Source organism: Pestalotiopsis fici, assembly GCF_000516985.1.
Source record: "Pestalotiopsis fici W106-1 unplaced genomic scaffold PFICI_Scf_3, whole genome shotgun sequence".
NCBI lineage: Eukaryota > Fungi > Ascomycota > Sordariomycetes > Amphisphaeriales > Sporocadaceae > Pestalotiopsis > Pestalotiopsis fici.
In genome coordinates this window covers 2,702,369-2,722,298 of record NW_006917093.1, presented here as the reverse complement: position 1 = coordinate 2,722,298, position 19,930 = coordinate 2,702,369, and the positions used below count along the sequence as shown (strand labels likewise).

The 19,930-nt window shown below is 50.3% G+C and overlaps 8 protein-coding genes across 8 annotated transcripts; 2 read left to right on the top strand and 6 right to left on the bottom strand.

Moving 5' to 3' along the window:
- Positions 1 to 491: 491 nt before the first annotated feature.
- On the top strand, positions 492 to 1,671 carry PFICI_04973 (uncharacterized protein; the record flags this gene model as incomplete). Its single annotated transcript, XM_007833554.1, has 3 exons — positions 492 to 867; positions 926 to 1,566; positions 1,624 to 1,671. 3 exons carry the CDS (start codon positions 492 to 494, stop codon positions 1,669 to 1,671), a joined length of 1,065 nt encoding a protein of 354 aa, XP_007831745.1.
- A 598-nt stretch (positions 1,672 to 2,269) lies between these two features.
- On the bottom strand, positions 2,270 to 3,195 carry PFICI_04972 (uncharacterized protein; the record flags this gene model as incomplete). The annotated part of the gene is made up of 4 exons (XM_007833553.1): positions 2,270 to 2,400; positions 2,485 to 2,756; positions 2,810 to 3,044; positions 3,102 to 3,195. The coding sequence occupies 4 exons, from the start codon at positions 3,193 to 3,195 to the stop codon at positions 2,270 to 2,272; spliced, it is 732 nt and encodes a 243-aa protein (XP_007831744.1).
- Positions 3,196 to 4,297: 1,102 nt separating this feature from the next.
- On the bottom strand, positions 4,298 to 7,375 carry PFICI_04971 (uncharacterized protein; the record flags this gene model as incomplete). The annotated part of the gene is made up of 1 exon (XM_007833552.1): positions 4,298 to 7,375. One exon carries the CDS (start codon positions 7,373 to 7,375, stop codon positions 4,298 to 4,300), a length of 3,078 nt encoding a protein of 1,025 aa, XP_007831743.1.
- Positions 7,376 to 9,131: 1,756 nt separating this feature from the next.
- PFICI_04970 (uncharacterized protein) lies at positions 9,132 to 9,716 on the bottom strand (the record flags this gene model as incomplete). The annotated part of the gene is made up of 1 exon (XM_007833551.1): positions 9,132 to 9,716. One exon carries the CDS (start codon positions 9,714 to 9,716, stop codon positions 9,132 to 9,134), a length of 585 nt encoding a protein of 194 aa, XP_007831742.1.
- Positions 9,717 to 11,520: 1,804 nt separating this feature from the next.
- PFICI_04969 (uncharacterized protein) lies at positions 11,521 to 14,049 on the bottom strand (the record flags this gene model as incomplete). The annotated part of the gene is made up of 1 exon (XM_007833550.1): positions 11,521 to 14,049. One exon carries the CDS (start codon positions 14,047 to 14,049, stop codon positions 11,521 to 11,523), a length of 2,529 nt encoding a protein of 842 aa, XP_007831741.1.
- Positions 14,050 to 15,577: 1,528 nt separating this feature from the next.
- PFICI_04968 (uncharacterized protein) lies at positions 15,578 to 16,015 on the bottom strand (the record flags this gene model as incomplete). Its single annotated transcript, XM_007833549.1, has 4 exons — positions 15,578 to 15,638; positions 15,703 to 15,885; positions 15,945 to 15,964; positions 16,013 to 16,015. 4 exons carry the CDS (start codon positions 16,013 to 16,015, stop codon positions 15,578 to 15,580), a joined length of 267 nt encoding a protein of 88 aa, XP_007831740.1.
- Positions 16,016 to 16,415: 400 nt separating this feature from the next.
- Positions 16,416 to 17,654, top strand: PFICI_04967 (uncharacterized protein; the record flags this gene model as incomplete). Its single annotated transcript, XM_007833548.1, has 1 exon — positions 16,416 to 17,654. The coding sequence occupies one exon, from the start codon at positions 16,416 to 16,418 to the stop codon at positions 17,652 to 17,654; it is 1,239 nt and encodes a 412-aa protein (XP_007831739.1).
- Positions 17,655 to 18,094: 440 nt separating this feature from the next.
- Positions 18,095 to 18,808, bottom strand: PFICI_04966 (uncharacterized protein; the record flags this gene model as incomplete). The annotated part of the gene is made up of 1 exon (XM_007833547.1): positions 18,095 to 18,808. The coding sequence occupies one exon, from the start codon at positions 18,806 to 18,808 to the stop codon at positions 18,095 to 18,097; it is 714 nt and encodes a 237-aa protein (XP_007831738.1).
- Between the last annotated feature and the right edge of the window lie 1,122 nt (positions 18,809 to 19,930).

The following is a 19,930-nucleotide window of genomic DNA, read 5'->3' as shown; positions in this document are numbered from 1 at the left end:
CCCGCAGCCGCAATGTTACAGCGTTCGTAAGCGGGAAAAGATGCACTACTTATCTTTTACTTACACTACACCGTCGCAGAGATAAGCCAGATTTCGTGTCATCGCTATTGGTGTGCCCTTGGCGACCAGAAGGGTCCTTTGAAATATGGATATTGTTGGTTTCTTTAGGACAGCCTAGAAGGTCCGTCTGAAGTTTCTAAGTCCTACGGCTACCGTATGCGGCTCGCCGCAGATCTCCTACGGAGGAAAAGGACCCTAAAGGATCGCCGCAGTCTTGAGGCCAGTAAAGCCACTAATTGAAAACGCTGACAACTTGATTGGCAGTGCGCAACTAGACTAATATTGTCGCCATTTCTGTGACTCTTGCTGTATAATACTCCCTGTTCTGCAGGGTATTTGTATTGTTCTTTTATCCTTTGTAGCTTCAGTAATAGAACCAGGCATCGTTGCTACTAGAGTTTCTCATCCATCAGTCACAGCGCCATCCAAAAATGGGGTCCATGACCTATACCACCATCGAGCTGCTCACCCCCAATGGGCCCGAATACCGCCAGGTCAGCACGGCGGCACCCCGCGCCCCGACGCCGGATGAGATGCCGCTGATTGACTTGAGCACCATTGACGGCGACTTTGAAGCAAGAAAGGCCATTGCCAAGAAGATTAAGCATGCTGCCGAAAACACTGGGTTCTTTTACATCAACAACCATGGTATTCCGGAAGAGCTTATTCAAGAGGCCCTCGATTCATGCAAGCAGTTCTTTGCTCAGCCGCTGAGCGATAAAGAAAAGGTCAGAACCAAGATATCAGGGAAATCAGTCGGTTATACCGGAGTGGGTGGCACTCAGATCAACAAGACTGAAACAAAAGGTAAGATATACCTGCAATGGGGAACGCTTCCAGAACCGGCCCTGACACATGCTATCAGACAACAAGGAGACTTTCTCAATGAGGTACGATGTACGAAACGACCCCTTGCACAAGGAAAGTTCTCATGTGGTCGACGACCTGGAAGACTTTATCTGGAACGAGACCAGCCACCTGGAAGGCTTCCGCTCTACCCTCGTGGAATTCTACCAACGCCGGCTCCAGCTGGCCCGCAAGCTCATTCGCCTGGTTGCGCTGGCACTGGACCTGCCCGAGGACTACTTTGACGCCATTGTGACACACCCGGGCGCCGACGCCGTCCACATTCACTACCCGGGCGTGGACGAGGCGGACCACAAGGACGAGATTGACGTGGGCCTCGGCTCCCACACTGATATCCAGTGCATCACGCTTCTCTGGCAGGATAACTCGGGCGGCCTGCAGGTGCTGTCGCTGGGCGGAGAGTGGCTCGATGCGCGTCCTATTGACGGCACTCTGGTCATCAATGTCGGCGACTTTTTGCAGAGGCTCTCTAACAACAAGTTTCGGTCGACGGTGCACCGGGTTTACAATCGCAACAAGAGCTCGCGATACGCCATGCCCTTTTTCCTCGGATTCAACCCAGAGGCTGTGTGTGAAGTGGTGCCGACTTGTATCGATGAGGACCACCCGCCTCTCTATGAGCCCATCTCGTGTGGAAAGGTATGTTTATTTTTAAAAACATTCGGGTGGTTGTCATTGCTAAATACAGGAGTCTAGTGGCACAGCGATCGCTTGACATTGGCACAAAAGGGAAAGTTACCGTGATAGGAGCGATGTCATGGAGGATATGTGTGCGACGAGTACATCAAAATGACTGGAATTCGGCTTCTACAAAACTAATAAATCAAATTTCGTTCGTGATCTCCAAACAAAATGGTAGCTTGGGTACTATATTTGTAGGTCTCGAAAGTTGTGTCTCAGTAGGTATACTTTGCTCTACTAGTTGCAGCCCCTGACACGAGTCTGGAAAGGCGCTAATACCGCCGGACGTAGCGCCTGACTGTGGCTGAATTAGTGGTTGTACAGTGTTGGCCGCGCTGCGCTCTCGGAGCTCCGCCACGGAGACCGATGGTCACCGTCAGACTTTTGGCTTCCATGTAGATTCTAGAATAAAATGGGCCTCTATTATTCTCACTCGGGGGAAGCCGGCAATATTCATCATATACCAGAGGGGGCGAAATGGGCAATGACTTTGGGGTAGATTGTCATTCGGGCAGAGGAAAGATCCACTCGAGAACATTTGTACAAAACGCAAAGCCAAGAACAACTATTTCTGTCTATACACTTAGCTAGACAAGCCTAACTTGTTGATATTATCATGTTTGTCCTTGACTAGAGATGCTTGCTTGTACTCTTCAAGATCTCAAAGCTCAATTGCTCTTGGGCTCTGTGAGCCAGCCTGAGACACGCGGGTACTCATGTTTTGAAAATCCGCAAATGAAATGGATTCAGCCGATTTATACCACCCCAGATGGAAAGGCAGTCGCTCATTTTCTAAGGGTTTTATCAAATAACGTCAGCATCTCTTAGTACACCCAGGGACAAGCATCGATGAATAAGTGCAGTAGAGAGGCATACCGAAAAAGTACTCGACAAATGCTTTCGGTACACTGCCAGTGACCTTGTCCCCAAAGCTCAGGATATATGCTGCAGTCTCCAGGGCACTGGCTCGATTGACGGCTGTTTCATTGTACGTCGGATTTGTAGCCTTGGAAGTTTCGATACGCGCATTGCGTGCGTTGGCGGCTTGATGTATATCAATGGTGACGGGATCTGTCCAGTATGACCGAGTCTGGTTAAAGATGGTCTCATTAAAAGCCTGCACATTGCCAAAGTAAAAGTCCTGGCGACTAGGCCAGGATTAGTATGTAGAAAACAATGTTCATTTGTGAGAAAATCTCACCTTAAACTGGCATCGTGCTCAATGCCGTTGTGCTTATTCAGCTCGTCGAGAGAAAACGTCTCTGCTGTAGTGATCGAGTTTCGGAGGGCGGCCATGAAGGCTGCGCTTACGCTATCGTCCATGTTCAGAGTCGTCGTGATGGCTTTGGAGAGAACATCCCCAGTGATGTTCTTTCCGTCGTGCGGGAGGTAGCCATGGTTTGCCAAGGAGTTCAATAATGGACACGGACTGCGAGCTGTAAAAGCGAATCATCAGTCCGGGTGCTTGGTTAATTGATGCAGAAATTTATTACCATCGCCCGATTCCGGAGGTGACCACTCTGAGGTCTCAGCAAGAGTCGCCACAGCACCAGAGAAGACTGCACTAAGAAGAAGAGTGAGCTTCATGTCTAGATGTATGAACAGTGATTTTGTATCTGAAAGGCGGAATGTTGGCGAAAAGGGCCCTTTAGCCTTCGCTGTCAATAATGAGAGGCAGGGGGGAAGAAGAATTCGTGCAATTCCTTTAGACAAAGAGTTACATAGTTGGCTTCTCACTCAGCTTTATGTTCCCCAGGAGTTATGCCGAGTGCAACATGACATCTTGGGGAAATTCAACCTTGTGCGCCATTTGTGACATACACTAATTCAGCCAGGAAAGGACCTTGTCAAAACTTCAAACGGTTGGGCTTTCTGCGAGCGCCCGTTATTGTATCCATAAGAAAGTCATAAAGGTTATACGATCAACACATTTACAACAATGTGATTGGATGGAAAATGATCTCGTGCTTAGTGGTGAGACAGACTTGGCAAGCCTCAAGGTTATCCAGTCGAGTAGTGTTTCCGCTATTGATGTTTTTCAGTGCGGTCAAGTAGCACAAGATTAAGTGCTGAAGATGTTCTCAGCAGGAGAAAACGGACCAAATTAGGAATTATCCTCCGACCATCAGCACGCCCGTAACCATTGAGCTGATGTGGAATGGTCAGCACGAAAGCCCCCGGGCGTCTGCTGACGCCACCAAGGAAGATGACGAGACCTGCTTGCTCGAAGGAAACAACAATTGTTTGTAGACTGCCCTACGCGCAACGGCAAATATCATCGGAAAGTATTCTCACTCGAGTCAAACTAGTCTGCTCGAAAACGACAAGCCGGAAAGATCACGAATAAGCAGCAACGACTACAGTATGTGGGACTTGCTCATCTGGAGCATCGCTTTTTGTTAAATCATGTTCGCATTATGAAAACTTTGCTTTGTTTGAACAGAGCCAAGTCTTGGAATATTACTCTAAACAATACCTACGTTGCTTTGTTCTTTGTTCACATCATTACCTCAAGTCATACCAGCGAATGCGTACATGCGAGATCTTTTCACAAGGATCTAAAAAGCCATAGCACAAATACTTACCAAATACAATTACTTACCTGGATTTGATAGTACAACACAAAGCGATACTTACCTCCTGTATCAAAACCTACCTTTGGTACAAGTGACAAGGATGATAACCAACATCAGTTGTAGATGCCGAGTGGGTCATCTTGTTCATCGTAGCTGGTGCCTCCCATCTGCTCATCCCCGTCTGCATCCGTATTATCGGCATTGTTGGCCTTATCACCGTTTCCATCCCCTGAACTATCGGCATCTCCACTATCATCATTGTCGTCGTCACCCTTTGTGTTATCGCCGTTATTGCTGTCACTGCTATACTCGCGGTTCTGGTTGCCGGCATCCTCCTCCTCCTCACTACTGCCCTCACGAGATGGTGGGGCCAAGATTCTCACCTTCTTGCCTTCGGGCGCATCGCCAAAGGGCAGGAGAGGCACCTCATCAGACATGACAGAGAGGTTGGCAGGGCAGTCGCCGACACATACACCGCTGCACATTAGACATGCCCATACACGACCGGCCTCGTCCTGGTTGGTCATGTCACCGGGCATCTGGGGAGGGTTCTTCATGCAAGCAAAGCAGACGTCGCTATCTACCTGAGCGTCTATCCGACCCCACTTGTATGCTGCCATTTTGTACAATCTGTTCAAGCTGTCAAAGAAAGCCTGGGAACGATGGCCGTTGCAGAGCCTTCTGAAGAGTAACTTCTCAGCACAGGGGCAACCAGTGTAGACATGTCGTGGGTGGACGCCGCCGCGGATCACCAGTCCCTCGTTGGGGTGGTGATCCTGTGTATAGCACCTAGGGTCATAGCCGACGGTATCCGGAGATGCATCCTCAGAAAGTCTGGCGTCGTAAATATCTATACCTGAACCATTGGTAAAGCTGGGGTTGTGTAGCAGTCCGGCTGTGCATGCGCGGCAGGCGTATCTCTTGCTTGAATTGATAAAATTGAATTCCTGCATGAGGGCTCTGACGTTTTCACGGCCCCTTGTGTCGCAGTCGGAGCAGACATAGCATCGGTGGCTAGGGTGATGCTCATCAGACTCGCAAATACCCTGAGTGAAGTTTTCACAACTGCTGCACACTCTGCCAGGAGGCTCTGCAATGGCACCTACCTTCCAGGCACGTTGTCTGTGGATATTAGGCATCGGCCCTCTTCCCATGTCCTCTTTGAACGGGTGATCGGCGGGAATAGCCGAGGGATCAGTCACAAATATGGGCGTGTATGGCCCCGGGGAGGGCGGGCGAGCGACTGGGCGATCTGCGCGCGCGACGGGCATGCCGTTTGGGTTCAGTTGCTCCATGATATACTGAATCCAGGCCGCGCTTGCTACACTATGGGTCTGTACTCGCGCTTGTAAGGGGTAATAACTCCACCTTCTCCGGACGTACGCCGTGTGCGGTCCAAACATGGCTTCGTTACTGGCAATGAGTTCATCAGCTGTTTGAGGGGCCCAGCCAGGCAAGGTTTGGGGTGCTGGAGGCGGTCTCACGGGGGGTACAGGCAACTTGTCGGAATTCTGAACAGCAGGCGTTGGTTGTCCTTGTGCCTCCAAGCCGCCGTGAAGGAGTTGTGACAGCGGTGAGAGGTTTCCATGAGCGTCCAGGACCTGCGGTGGTGGGGATTTCACAGCGCTGGAAGGGCCTGCCTGGTTGAGAGTCTGGTCTAGGAAGTCTCGCAGGTTTGGCACCAGTGGTGCAGAAGGATCACGGAATGGATCTTCATTCCTCGGTGGCTCAGGGCTTCCTATTCTAGACCCCCGAGGCGGACTTGGCGACTTTTCAGGGAGAGGGCTACTGGCACCAAAATGTGCTCCTCCTACGACATCGTCAATCTCCATGTCGTCTTGGAAAAACACAAAACCTGTGTCCCCAATAGCGGTCTGGTAGTCTTGCGTGTCGACTTGTTCCACGGGCGGCTGAGGCGTGCTAAGCGTGCCTGGCCACACTGGTCCTTTACCTCCAAAGTATGGTTTCTTGCCAGCTTTGTTTCCCCAAATCGGGGCCTTACCTCCCGTTGGTCGCCACTTTGGTGGTGCCTTTGGTGCCTGGTCCTCTGCTTCTTTGTCGTTGACCTTTGTTCTCTTGCCGCCGTTGCCATCTTCAGGGTCATCTTCATCGCCCTGCTCATCCCCAAACCTCACCCTCTTGCCCTTGTCCTTGGCTGCCGAGGGGCCAGAGCCTTGGATTGCTGGGTCTATAGGTGGCTGCCATTCCTCAAAGGCTCCGAACCCCGGGCCTAGTGGCCCCCATGCGGGTTGTCCAGCTCGTGGTCCCACAGCTGGTGGCGGTACAGACGGGGCCCTTCTGACTGCCCCGAACCGGGTTAGCGGTGCCGGCGTCGTAGGCAGAGGTTGAGGCGGTTGAGTTCCTAAGCTCCAAGAAAGTCGATCTGCGATCTCATCGGCAGGTGTCCTTTCAGACCGATCTGGTACAGGCCAGCCAAGCCGGACAGCAAGCTCTTCCATCGGAGTCCTTTCCGTTCCACCCCGAGCTGATAGGGCAGCTGGGAGCGGCGCGCAGTTCGGGCGGAAATACGTTATCGGGGCCGGCGTCGGAAAGCCCGCGGGCGGACCAATATAGATTGGCCCGAGTTGTGCGGGCAACTCCGGTGTTCCCCAAGTCAGCTCCCGTGGGCCATGCCAATGATCGAGCCAGCCGTACTCCCAGTACTTCATGAGAGCGAATTCGATGTGGTAATTGTCTGGCATCCTCCAAAATGCCCACTCTCCAGTAAGATCGCGGTCCTCATGGCCATTCGGGCCTTTACCCTGCTTCTGCATTATCCAATATCCGTACATGTTGTCGCCTGGGATAGGGCGGTAAAGCAAGCCTCGCCAAAGAGCTTCCCTTTCGCAGGCGGCTGCTTGGCCCTTGTCAATACATCTCTGGCAAGGATGGCCTCGGTCGCACTCGTCGAAATTGGCACATCTTGAGCAAGCAGTCCAGGCCGGGTACACAATTGGACCAGTTCGTCGGCCCGGATTGGGGGGAAGAGCAAAGTCTCCACGGATACATGGAATTCCTGCGTCAGCACAGTCCACGCACCCTTGGGTGGCGCTGAGACCGCGACACCTCACATAACTAGCGGACCTCGACTGACATGCAAGACATCGACCCCTTCTCGGTATTTCAACGCCAGGCGGGGCAACAGTGAAGTTGCAGATGGGCTGATTGATTTGTGGTGGTGGCGCTGCCATTTTCGAAGCTGTATATTAGGTTAAAGTGTTGTCTTGTTTGGTTATTGTACTGATTTTAGATGTTCTGATTTTCCAGAATGAAGATAGGTTACATCGAACCTCCTATGCCTGTTTAAATATATCTGCGTTGGGACGGGAAGCTGAGAGGACCACCATCAAAGACATTGTTTCGCGGGGAACTTTCCTTTGTTCCTTTGCCTCAAGGAAGCTGTCGATAGACAAAACGCTACCCCGTCGAATACAATAATGCAGTTTTCTTTACCACGAGGATGCTTTTATGATTGTCTCGTACGAGGCTTTCTGGACAATGAATTGTTCCACGGCTCTGACACGATAAAGGTTCGACGATGAAGGAAGAAATAGATTTCAAAATCTTTCCAATAATACCTACCATGAACTAAGTAACGAAAATGGTACAAAGTCCGTTAAAACTACGGGATGACATGTTATCAAGATATAATTCATCCTATTGGCTTGTTCTCTTTTGTTAACAGAGCATTTGATCACTGTTTGATCTCATATTTATGGAAAAGGCCTGATATACCTATTAGCAGGACACGCAAATATCCACAAAAGCGAGTATATCCTCATATTGGTAACCTACCTTCTACCTCAGGCATCCACGGATCCCGAAGCTTACAGAAGAATTCGCCTTTGGGTTCAACTTGACCCCGCGCGTGGTCCTCCAATGTTCCATAGAAGACATATATGTTATCGCCAGCATTAGCCTGATCAAGAGCATGTTGAGTATCTTCTCTTCAAGAAAGATTCAACCACAGAAGAACACTTACACCATATTCAAGCAGACTGCCACCACACTGCCCACAAAATTCTCGATGCAGCATCACTCCGCTGCCATTGTCTGCTTCATGCACCTTAATCTGGTCTCTTCCATCCGTGATTCTCAAAGCAGAGCGAGGAATTTTGGTCGTGATGCCATAGTTGCAACCCGTGAACTTTTTACAGTTTCCACAGTGGCAGATACTCGTCCTCGCTTCAGAGTCGGGGTCGTTCAGGGTGATGGTGAATCGGATGGCGTGGCAATAACAGCTCCCAGGAAGGTCTGGCATATCGAGATATAAAGTCGTTAGACTATGAGAAGCACGAAGGGTAAGATCAGAAGGAAATTTAATAACGAGCAATTCCGCAGAAAACAGCTTTAATAAAATGTTAACTCTTGTTCAAAGTAAATGAAATAGAACTTGTGTTGTGTGACGATTAATTTACGTCATGGCCACATCTACGCCATGCTTAACATTACGGTCTTCGGGTCTTCCCCGCAAAGGACACATCGCTTGGGCTTGTCCGGTACTATGCGAACGATAGCAAGTGTATTATGGGCGCTTTGAACTCAATATTTGTAAAATGCTGTAACTGCACCCTAAAGACAGCCTATAATGCCCAAAGACTTTGGCTTATATTGGATATTCATGCAGTATGATCCCCGAGTCCCACATGTGACAAAGAAAGAGATGAGTGACAACATCATTATGGAAATGGATGAATAGAAAACCTGTTTCTCCGAGCGCTACTGGAGTGGAAGGGAAATACGAGCTCAACAATGATGCTCTTCGTACAAGGAATTATTCGTAGCCAAGTCGCCCAGGATAAATGTACCCAAAAATACTCCGGCGACGACGGCGATGAAGTACCCTGCATTCATAGTCATGACAGCAAGCATTCTGTTCCCATACATGTCAGTTGCAGGCTTTCCAACGGAAACCAAAAGGTAAAACCCTTGGACTTGGTAGAATTCTTACAAGAGGTACCCAAGAATAGCCAACGCCATTTCAAACATGGCTCGCAACCAACGCGACTTGAGCCTCCACCCATACCACCGGCTCTTGATCTCCAAACGCAGCCGCTGAATGCCGCTACTACTAGCATCTCTTCCCCGAACCAAGTGTTGTTGTTCCTTGAGCCGGTCTTGGTCTTCGTCGCAACACTCGTCCGAAAGCAGCATTTCGTGCGAGTCGGACCCGCGTCGAGGCTTCCAGACCGAGGTTTCCAGAATCGGCTTGAGCGCCAGCATGGCCCTCATCAAGACCGCCAGAAGCAGCAGGAAGACGCAAGTCGCGACATAGGCCCCGGCATTGGGCGGCGTCCAGGACCGAAAGAAGAGCGACGTGTTGGAAGAGAAGAAAAAGGTCATGGCCATGGGCCCCATGCTGTCGCTCGAGTCGCTGCCGGCGCCGCCCATCATGGCATTCATGTCGCCCATGCCGCCCATACTATTGCTGTCGATGGCTGTCGGTGTGGCCATGGACATGGACGTCGCATCAGCCGTCATTGCCGACGATGCATCGCCCATGGGCATCGGAATTGTCATTGTCGGCGCCATCTCGCGTCGCGTTGGCTCTGTTCTCAGGATACCGGCCACGGGAAACCTAAAAATGGTTCCAAGATCGAGGTAACGCTCAAACAGGTTTGATTTACGGGACAGGTCCAAGTGCGCCTTAAAAAGAAAACAAGGTTTCCGCGCATCTCACGCATATTGTTTTCATTTTTACTTTCTTTTCCCGCCTCGTATTGGTAATTGTCCTTTTTGAGCATCTTTGAGCAGGTTAAACGGTGCGTGGCCGAATTTGTCGTTGCGTAAGACGGCGAGGCTATGCATGCTCGTACAAATTCTACCATTAGGATTCAATAAGACGCACACAGCTATCCTGCTGGCAGAATCATGTGTTCAAATGCTTCTGGCTTTCCGACATGGTCTCTCTTTCCCAGTTGGTATATGTCTTATTCTTTTGGTGCTCGCAATGTGTGTAAAAATCCCGATTAAACCAGAGGCAGAACACAAGCATGTTGCCAAACGCGTGCAGTTTCCGGCCTTTAGTTGACTGAAGGTATATCTCTCCTTTGTCCTTATTTCTCTACCTCATGGGTTTAATTTTGGTCCTTCGGTAATAATAGGAAGATGCAAGGTGGTAGTCGGGTCGCATGCTTTCGGAAAGCTCCAGTTTGGCGAATCTGGCTGGTATCTAATATACTGGGCAGATAGTTGCAGGGTACGGCGTTGAGCATGATCGAGCAAGTTAAGGTGCCACGACAACCACGTGATGGCACAGTGGACAAACCAGGCAGACTCAATCAGTTGGGAGCCAGTCTTGTCAATGTGTCGCAATGAACGATTACGATGCGAGCATGTTTTCATATTGTTGTTACCTGAGCAATGGCTCCTTCTTACAAGGTTGATTTGTTGCGTCGCACAAAGACACCAAGTGACAATGCATCTCACAGAAAACGGGTTCCCTGAAAATATAGTTTTCCCACTTATTATACCGTGTATGTATTGGCGCCGTCGGGGGATCTAGATCCGTCTGTGGCTTATTCGATATAACCCTCCATTTCGATTTATTCTTCTCGGCACGGCGGGCTGTCGTGGTAGGAGCAGAAACCAAAATCGAGGGAATAATGGGAATACTCGTGCCACCCTCAATGGTCGTAAATGTCGCCGTCTCAAGTTCCACATCAAAATTTCTGGACGTTGCGTTGGCCTCCAGCGAGGTTGCTAGCACATCACCGTGAACAAATGCCGGGATCATGGCGATGATGATAATGAACATGTTTAACGTTGAGGCCCTGCGGTGACCCGCGCAAATCTACCCAGGGAGATAGGACGTGGCGAGCTATATTAACTCGAAGCCGAACCAAACTCCAAAGACTCAAGAAAGCATCGTTATCCTTGATCGCGACGCTCCTTTTTCAAGTTGTTTGTTTGTATTGTGGCGCACTTGTTCGTAAAATATATCGGCGGTACACTGCGAGCGTCAAGATGCTGCAAACATGATTGGATCGTGTTTGGGTGTCTGTAGAACGCCGACCACGAAAGTGGTAGAGGTTAGAGAAAAGACGAAGAAGATATGGTGGATGGGATACTCACTTGTTTTTGGTTCTGGCCGATGTCTTTTCACCCAAAACGACGGTGCGTTTATGCTGCCAAGATGAAGTCCATGCGTAGCGCCGTAGTAACAATAGATGCGATTCTGAGCCGGGTATCAATTATATTCTTGCTTAAGTAGCTACGTGGCTTTTTGGGGGTAGGTTTTGAGAACCCTGTGCTAAAATAATGTACATGTGGAAAAATTCCCATGATTTGACTTCAAGCCCTTGGCCACAAGCCTCGCCTTCAAGGTGTGGCAACATCAGCTAAAGTGATCGCCCTCGCCCAGCTTCCCCTCGATGCCTAATCTTCTCAGCTTTCTCTTCCTCGCGTTCTTAATTCCAGCTTCTCTTTCCTCTCTCATCTTTTTCCTACGCTCGTAGACGGCTCTAACACAACCGCGTATTTGTTCCTTGCCTTCGTCGTAATTGGCGCGAGCTAGTTCAACAACCTTGTCGATCTGTTCAGGTGTGTATACAAAGTTCCAAGTGCTCATGTAATCGCTCTTTGCCGGGTCCACTCCATCCACTTTGGGGTTCGCCATGAAAGGTAAATAAACGACAGCGATGCCGGCATCCTGTTCCAGAAGCTGCCAGCTGCTAGAATCATCAATAGCCTTGCTTGGTGGCGGTGGCTCCGAGGACCGCTCCTGAGTTGATCCAACCCAGATAGTGCAGTATCCAAGATCCGAGTCTTCAGGGTGCGATTGGTCGTGTTGAGCTTTGTCTTTCTGATCTGCCGGATCCGTCGGTCGACCGCCGCCATTGGCCTCTTGAGCTTCGCGCAATTTTGACTCTGCTTCGGCCGTCGAAGAAGCTTGTGCCTCCTCGAGTTCATGCTCGGTCTTTGCTGGTGCTTCACCAGCCTTTGGCCAACCTACACCAACCGGCCAGCCCTTAACACCGCGCTGGCGAGCATAACCATCGGTCACTGACAACCAGTTGTCCGTTTTGATATCTGCAGAGGCGTCAAAGGCGATGATGATGTCGACATCACGGCCGGGGCGTAGCAAAGGATATATGGGAAGATTATTGGACATTCCGGCGTCCATCAACTGGATATACGGCGTCTTGGTGATTGCTGTCGGCGTAGTGTATCGGAGCTGATCGTCCATTCCGTACACAAAGTTGGGAATCTGGGCTGGGTCGATTGGGTGGACCTTGGACAGATCATCATTATGACCATGTACCATCTCATCAATTGTACTAAACCCCGTTAGGCTTCTCACCAGTGGTCGGATCTCACGGTAGTAATGGCTCAATGTTGCACAAAAAGCTGAGCCGTAAATGCCCATGAGAATAGGCATGCGAAGCTCAGGCAGGTGGAAGCCGCTCTCCGGAGGAACATCAACACCGTTCTTGAAGTTGCGCCCCATGGCCCATGTTGGGATGCCCGCGCTAAACTCTTCGCAAAAGAACTCATACGGTGTCATCTCATACCATTGAAACCAAGACTCTTGCTTCGCGATCTCCTTGGCTTCTTCTGACGGAGAGCCGTTCGTTTCGGAAGCGATACCGGCAATGTCTGGGATCTCGTGACGAACGGCAGTGTAAATCGGAAGCGGATTCTGCCCATACTTGATGTAGTCTCGTTGGTTGGAGAGCTTGAAGTCACGCTCGTTGACGCCCAACTCGCCCTTGGGCACAAGCAGCCTAGCTGCCAACAAGATACCGTACACATCGACAAGACCGAAATCCGCGTTGGGATCGCCTTTTAACTTTTCCACCATGCTACTGAGAAGCAGTTTGTTCGTGGGGGCCGAAAGCACAGACGAGAACGCCGCAGGTGGATATGCAATATGAATTCCGAGTCGGGCCTTCAAGTGTTCTATGACATTCTCGAGTCGTCGTTCAGTAAAGGATGAATGGTAAAGCGTTTGTAGCCAGCAAGACCCGCTCACGCCCGATGTATAGGTGACGCAATCAAAGAGGCCATCTTCTTGTGTGGCGAGAAGTGACCCAGTACCAGCCACCAGCGCCCGCAAACCACCTCCAGATCCGCACATGGCGATGGTCGGCACGTCATCTGGATGGACGTCTGCCTCATTCAGACCAAGGTAGCGCGCCAAAGCCATTGTGGCAACCTTCTTCCGCCGAGCAAGAAACTCCTTCTCCTCGTCGCATAGCTCATCCGAGACGCGCACCTTGGCTTTGTACCGGATCTCAGGGTGTGCAAAGGGGTCGTGTGCCTCGTTCCATATCTCATCGGCCAAGGAGCCGGGCGCCATGGAGAGCTCGCGCTGCAACTTTGCAAAATAGGCCGGGAATGCCTTGGACCACTCGGGCAAGATCATTTCCACCATGCGATCCGACAGCGAAGACCACTCGATACTGGTCACGGTGGACAGATCCTTGAATTTGTTTGCAAATGAGGACCAAGCAGTGGGTTCCTGAGCTTGGGCATCTTGGTCTGTGATATCATCTAGGCGGCTGTTGGTTTCGCGCCCAAGGCGGGCACTTTGCAATTCTTGGCCTGGATAAACGGTGTACACGAGTAAGCCACCAAGAACTAGGACCGCTGACACGGCTCTAGGCAATATACCTTTACCGGAATTTTTCTGCTGCTCTTGCTGCTCCTGCTGCTGCTTCCGGGATGTGAAAAAGGCCCGAGGGAACTGTCGGCCACTCCTATCCAAAGTGGCCTGCCGGGTCTCATGGCCTGGGCGCCGTAGGGCTGCTGATCGCCGGGTCAGATGCAGCGAACTTGACCACCCGGAGATTGGCGCCGATTGGACGTGTCGTCGCGCCAGCCATAATCGCTGCTTTGCGCGACAAAGCTGTGGGAGCCTCATATTCGCGGACCATCAATCGTTAGATCAGGAGAAGAACTCGACTTGCGGAAGATGTTGGCGGAATCCATGAAGAGCGCGACAATTCTTGACTCAATAAGACGAGAGCTGCTTGGACATTTCCCAAGCCCGGAGCAAATCTCCGCGACTGAGCCTTTTCGGACCGTGTTTATTTGCTTCAAGCTTCAAGGTTCGGGACGCAAGTGTGACATCATTGACGGCTGATTGGCTTGGCGCAAGGTTTCCATTGATACATAAATATGCAATTACAGTCACGCTCGGAGTGGATATGCGGAAATCGAGCCTGGACGGTAATAATCGCATCCAAGCGAATCAACGAAAAGAAATAAAAGGCTTGTCCCTTACATCTGGTGAATTATTTGTCTTCCAACTGATTAATAAGTGAGTATTTTAAGCATTTTCTATTGGGCGAGAAGTTTGATTCGTCGCTGCCTGCTCTGCAGCGACTCATGGGTCATACAACTCGTCTAAATTCGACTATCCAGTCACACTAACGAACAAGTAAGTAAGTTGCCCTCGTTTTCATTCCGTAGCATTGCGCTTCGTTTCTGAATTGATGCGTCATTAATCAAAACATATTTCTCATTCCTACCTTGGCCTCTCGAGAAAGAGGTCGGTAGGCCATTATATTGGATTGGTAGAGTCTCTGATGAAACTGTACTTCACTAACATTCTGTTGAAATCCCACAGTTAGCTTATTGGAGGCCACATGTTGGCAGCCTGCAAAACCCATGGACATCATGTATTGAATGCGATTGAGCATGCTATGCTACGTGATACCACATGCCATGGTTGTACGGCAAACTTTATGTGCCTTGAAAGTAGCCGAGTTATTAGGCATGGTGTGTTTCGCCAGCATGAAGTTGTAGGCATTTGGTACAGGTGAATATTCGAAGCTATCTCTGAGTTGAGTTTGTCGCCAGACACGATGCGAGAATATTACGACCGCTTGCATCATGAAAATCATGAATTTCTCCCGTTCCCTCTGTTCAAGAAATTCCCACGGATGGATGGCTCTCTAAACATCATCTCGTCCTCCAGTATATGCTACTTGATCGTCAAGTTAGTCGTCAATTAAATGTGCACTACAACCTCCAAGGGCCCTTGTAACAAAAGATCAGCAAAACTGCACCGATACTGTAAGATTGCTGGGGCCCGAGTGAAGGACCCCTGGAGTAGTGGTCAATGATACTCCAGGCAGTACGAGTTGAGGGATCGGTTGGTTCTTTTTGGAATTTCTGCAAAATTGATCACGCCACATAAGCCTTCAGAGGTTCGTGCCATGGATGGTCTCCCGTCCAATCCTTTCGCAGAGCAGTCGTTTCTGGTATGCTGGATGTATCGGCATCAGGGATATAGATTCGGGCTGGCACCCAAACCGAACCATTACAGGCAGACACGCAGGTCGACAAACATAAGACCCTGGTTCGGCACTCTTTCCCTATTGATCAATGTCTTCTATTCCGGTTCCTGCTGTTTATATGTACAAACGCCAAATGCATCGCCTGCATCATGAATCGCTCTTCTTTCCGGCCTGTGCTTGTTCGTGCTCGACAATCTGCTTGCTCCAGCTGCAGAAAATGTCAGTATTCAGACATATCTCTTGCTTTGTGTACCTCGGGGTAGATCACGTACTATCTGCTGGGGAAAAATCGGCCGGGCTCCGGCATCTTATGCCTGTACTCACGGTCGGCGCTAAGTTTCCATGCCAGACCAGTGATTCCGAAGACGACGAGGGAGAAGACGGCAGTGTTGGCTTTCCAGTTGGACGGCTGAGCGTACCAACCACCGGTCGGAGACCAGACGTGCTTGGGGTATCTATAGCGTAGAGTCAGGATCGCATTCGGGGCAACGAGAAGATGTCGTTGATGGCTTACGCAACTCTTGGACCACCACCCTGTATATCGTTAGCTCCGTTCAATGCGCAATTGCTCGGTCGACTTACCATCTTGACTTGTGAATAGTGAACGGAGTTGTGGACTGTTCAATTGGCTGAGTACTCCAGATAGTATCTCGAGCTCGCGCGTGGAAGTCGTCACACCCAATTGCGTTCGAGTGATTGGGAAGCCAGAGGTCGGATCAATTTAGGCGTGGGTTGTTCCGGGGCTGCACTGAATTGGGTGTGGTGCACAGACCATGCAGCCGGAGATCCCTGAAGCTCTGGGCGCCAGCTTCGGACTCAGAAACTTTTTCTTGGAGCTACTACTGTAGACACGAGACGCATCGCGAATCGGAACAAATCGACCTCCTACGATCCGGCATATTTCTTCCGTGTCTCGACAGGCCGCCGGTTGGAGGGGAGGAACAGGTCGTCCAATTGATCCTTCTCGCACACAGAAACATAAAAAATGAAGAGAGCAAGGATAGCGAGCCGATTGCTGGCTTCCGCGCCGAGGGCTGCCCGGATATCAAGAACGACACATCAGCTGCCGCTATGCACGAGAAGGCATGCCAGCACAACATCCGAGCAAGATGAAGCCAATTCGGGGAGCGATATCTACGAGCAAACCTCTGCAGATACCTCCCTGCAACGGTCTGCTAGACACGTGCCGCTACCATCACCACCACCCCATAAAGCCAAATCTTCTGCAAAGTTAGCTGCATTACATGCACGTCTTTCACTGTCTCCCAAGATACCAGTCGAGACCCTTGCGCGGGCCTTGGTCGATTCCTCTGCCGATGCGCATTCGAAATACAACAACACCAACCTAGCCTACATTGGTGCCACCCTCCTAAACAACCATGCCTCCGAGCACCTCATTACACGATACCCCCGTCTGCCCATGTCAATTCTGTTTGCAGCAATGAAGGGCTACGTCGGACCGGCTGTTTTGCACCAAGTTGCGCGCGCTTGGGGTGTTGAAACGGCTGCCGCACCCGGTGAGGAGGTGGACCCGGGTCTGTTGCAATTCGACTCCCAACAACCCACCACCTTGATGACCAGATGGGGCTACGTTCGCGCCGAAAGCGCAGAGATCCAGCGATTCAAGTGGAGGAGAGGTGTGAGCAGTCGGGTCATGTACGACGATGCCTTTGGTGAGATGATACCGGGACAGCGATCGGTGACAGACAGGGGCAGCGAATTCTTGGCGGAGAATGAGCGCAACACCAAGGACATGATCGTCCAGGACTTTCCTCAACATGCCCATGCCAACTTTGTAAGGGCGCTTGTCGGTGCTGTAAACTTGCACTGCGGTCGAGACGCTGCCAAGAACTTCATCAAGTCGCATTTCTTGTCGCGGAAGCTTGACCTGGCAAATCTCTTTGAATTCAAGTTGCCCACTCGGGAACTTGCCCGACTTTGTGCGAGAGAAGACTTTGAGCCACCAGTGGCAAGGCTGGAAAGCGAGACCGGTAGGCTCAGCAGGACACCAGTATATGTCGTGGGCATCTACAGCGGCAATGACAAATTGGGCGAGGGTGCTGGGTCAGATCTGGACTCTGCACGTGTAGCGGCAGCCATCAATGCGCTGAAGGCCTGGTATCTGTACAGCCCGGGAGAGGTTGGTGTGCCCAGTGACACGCTTGCAGAAGATGCAGGGCCGTGGAAGCCGGCATACGTGGATATTGGAGAGATCATCTCCTAAGTTACGACAATGTGGGACTAAGCAACCCTTTTTGTCAGGGCGGAAGTTCGACCACTATACCGAGAAAAATAGCTTCAAGCCTTGAAGGTGGCTATGGGGCCATCTGTGTAAAAATCACAAGTGTATCAAATCGATGCTGCATGATGCATCAAGTAGAAAATGAGGTCGATCTGAGATAGTGGCCTCGTATCAAAAGATAATGTACCATATGTCAAACATTGTAAACAACCTCATGTCCAGCTTGTCACCAATACTACTGCTTGACTCGGCGGTGGCTAAATTAGCCAGTCTCAGTATGTATAGACGACTTATACTGATTGTCAGACAGTTTCACTTTCGGATTATTGTGAAGTTCCACTATCGAAGATCTACTATTTATATGGAGATCAACATCGTCAGCATAAGAACGCCTTGAAAAGTACGTCAAGTAATTGGCCCTCTTATAAGAGAAACTTTAGTTCCTCCACTTCGATGGCTTTCTTGAACCCGTCTAGACTCTCAACTTTCCGCATTACCCTGGTGTACTCTGGGTACGTCTCGGCCATATCGAACCCAATCTGAACCCCCCAGCGATAGAATACATATACATTGAAGTCGGCCACGGTCAGGTGCTCTCCTACCAGGTGTTGATTCCCAGTAAGCGCCTTATTGATTCTCTCAAACGCCATTCGTATGATCTCCCGTCCCTTGTCCTGCACCGTCGGATATATATCCTCGCGTCCGCCCACGAACCGGGCAGGGCGGAACAAGGCCCCGAAGCCTTGGGCGTGCAGAGTTCCAGAGAGCCAGGCCAACCACTTCAAGACCTGGGCTTTTTCCAGCGCCGTCCTGCCCACTAGATCCGCATACTGCTGGTTAACTCCTCCCTCGACGCCGGCCGCCATGTTGACAATGTAGTTGAGCACGGCGGGCATCTCTGTAATGATGGTCCCGTCGCCCACGTCGAGCGCCGGCACGTAGCCGCTAGGATGGATGCGTTTGACATACTCGTCGTGCGTCAAACTGCCGTCGGCCGCAGCGTATTTGCCATTGGCATCTGGTGCCATAGGTACGGCGCGAAATGGAGCCTGCAAGTGATAGAGCAGGGCATGAGGGACAAGGGAGCAGGCGCCGGACTTTTGGTAGAGGATGGGAGTTTGTTTCGAGCTGGTCATTGTGTTGATCGGTTGTAGTTTGGGCTACAATATTGTATCTTTTGGAAATGATTTCCTGGAGGCTGTGAAACGTGACTATGGCTGTGATGCGCAAAGTTGGTAGATAGATAGCAAATATATTATTTTCACATAAAAGTCTCAAAAGTGCCACTCCATGTGAAGCTTACAACGATGAATCAAACTATCAGCAGAAGGATTTAGAGTTAAGGTTTATCTCATATTCTCATTATGGAGTGATCAGTGACACTGGAAGGGCGTACAATCCTGCGGTTTCGGCAGGAATACATAACGATTAGGTGAGTAACCAAAACGCGGAGGCAATATACAGCCGGTTTGAATGAATTCATTCGGTTCCGTAATAGCAAATATTGGTTCACTAATCAACCAATTTCATTACGTTCACTAATTTAATGGCATTTGTAAATCTTATATTCCGGTGGCATTAGATTGTCAATGTGCGATGTTATACATAGCGCAATAGGAATTATAATTTCGTGCTATGATCATATGTGATCACTGGTGAGCTTAGAATCAGACTCCATCAGTTCTCCATCTATTCTCACCCACTAGGAGGAGCTTTGTTTTGCAGTTGTATCCCAAGACTTGGGTCAAGGCCAAGATGTATACGATTTTGGTGGGATTCATTCACTCAAACAGGAACATCGATCCGACTGACCTGCATGAATCCCGATGCGTTTGCGCGACAAGCACTCACCACAAGCTATGTTGCAGCTGCTCAATTGGGAGAGCACATAAGCGCCCACAAGACAATCCTAGAGATTTGCCCGCGCCCTCAGAGCTACAGCAGCCAATCAATCATTCTCACATAAATGTAAGCTCGACTTCCCCAGTAAAGGTTGCGACCTATTCAGGCCACACACACCATACAGAGCCCTTTGCAGGAGAAACGCGAAGTCGAATCAAGCTTTGCTGGAGGGGTAGCTAAGATAGATAGCTGTTTCCGAAACTAACCCACATGATGAGTATGGTTCCATCCACGCAGCCAAACGGGGGTTTTCTTACTACGTCTGCCGTGCGGAGATCTGGGCAATCTGAGGGTGACGGCTCGAGACACGCCTCCATTTCAGCAGCGGCGCTGTTAATAAAAACTTTGATCGTCAG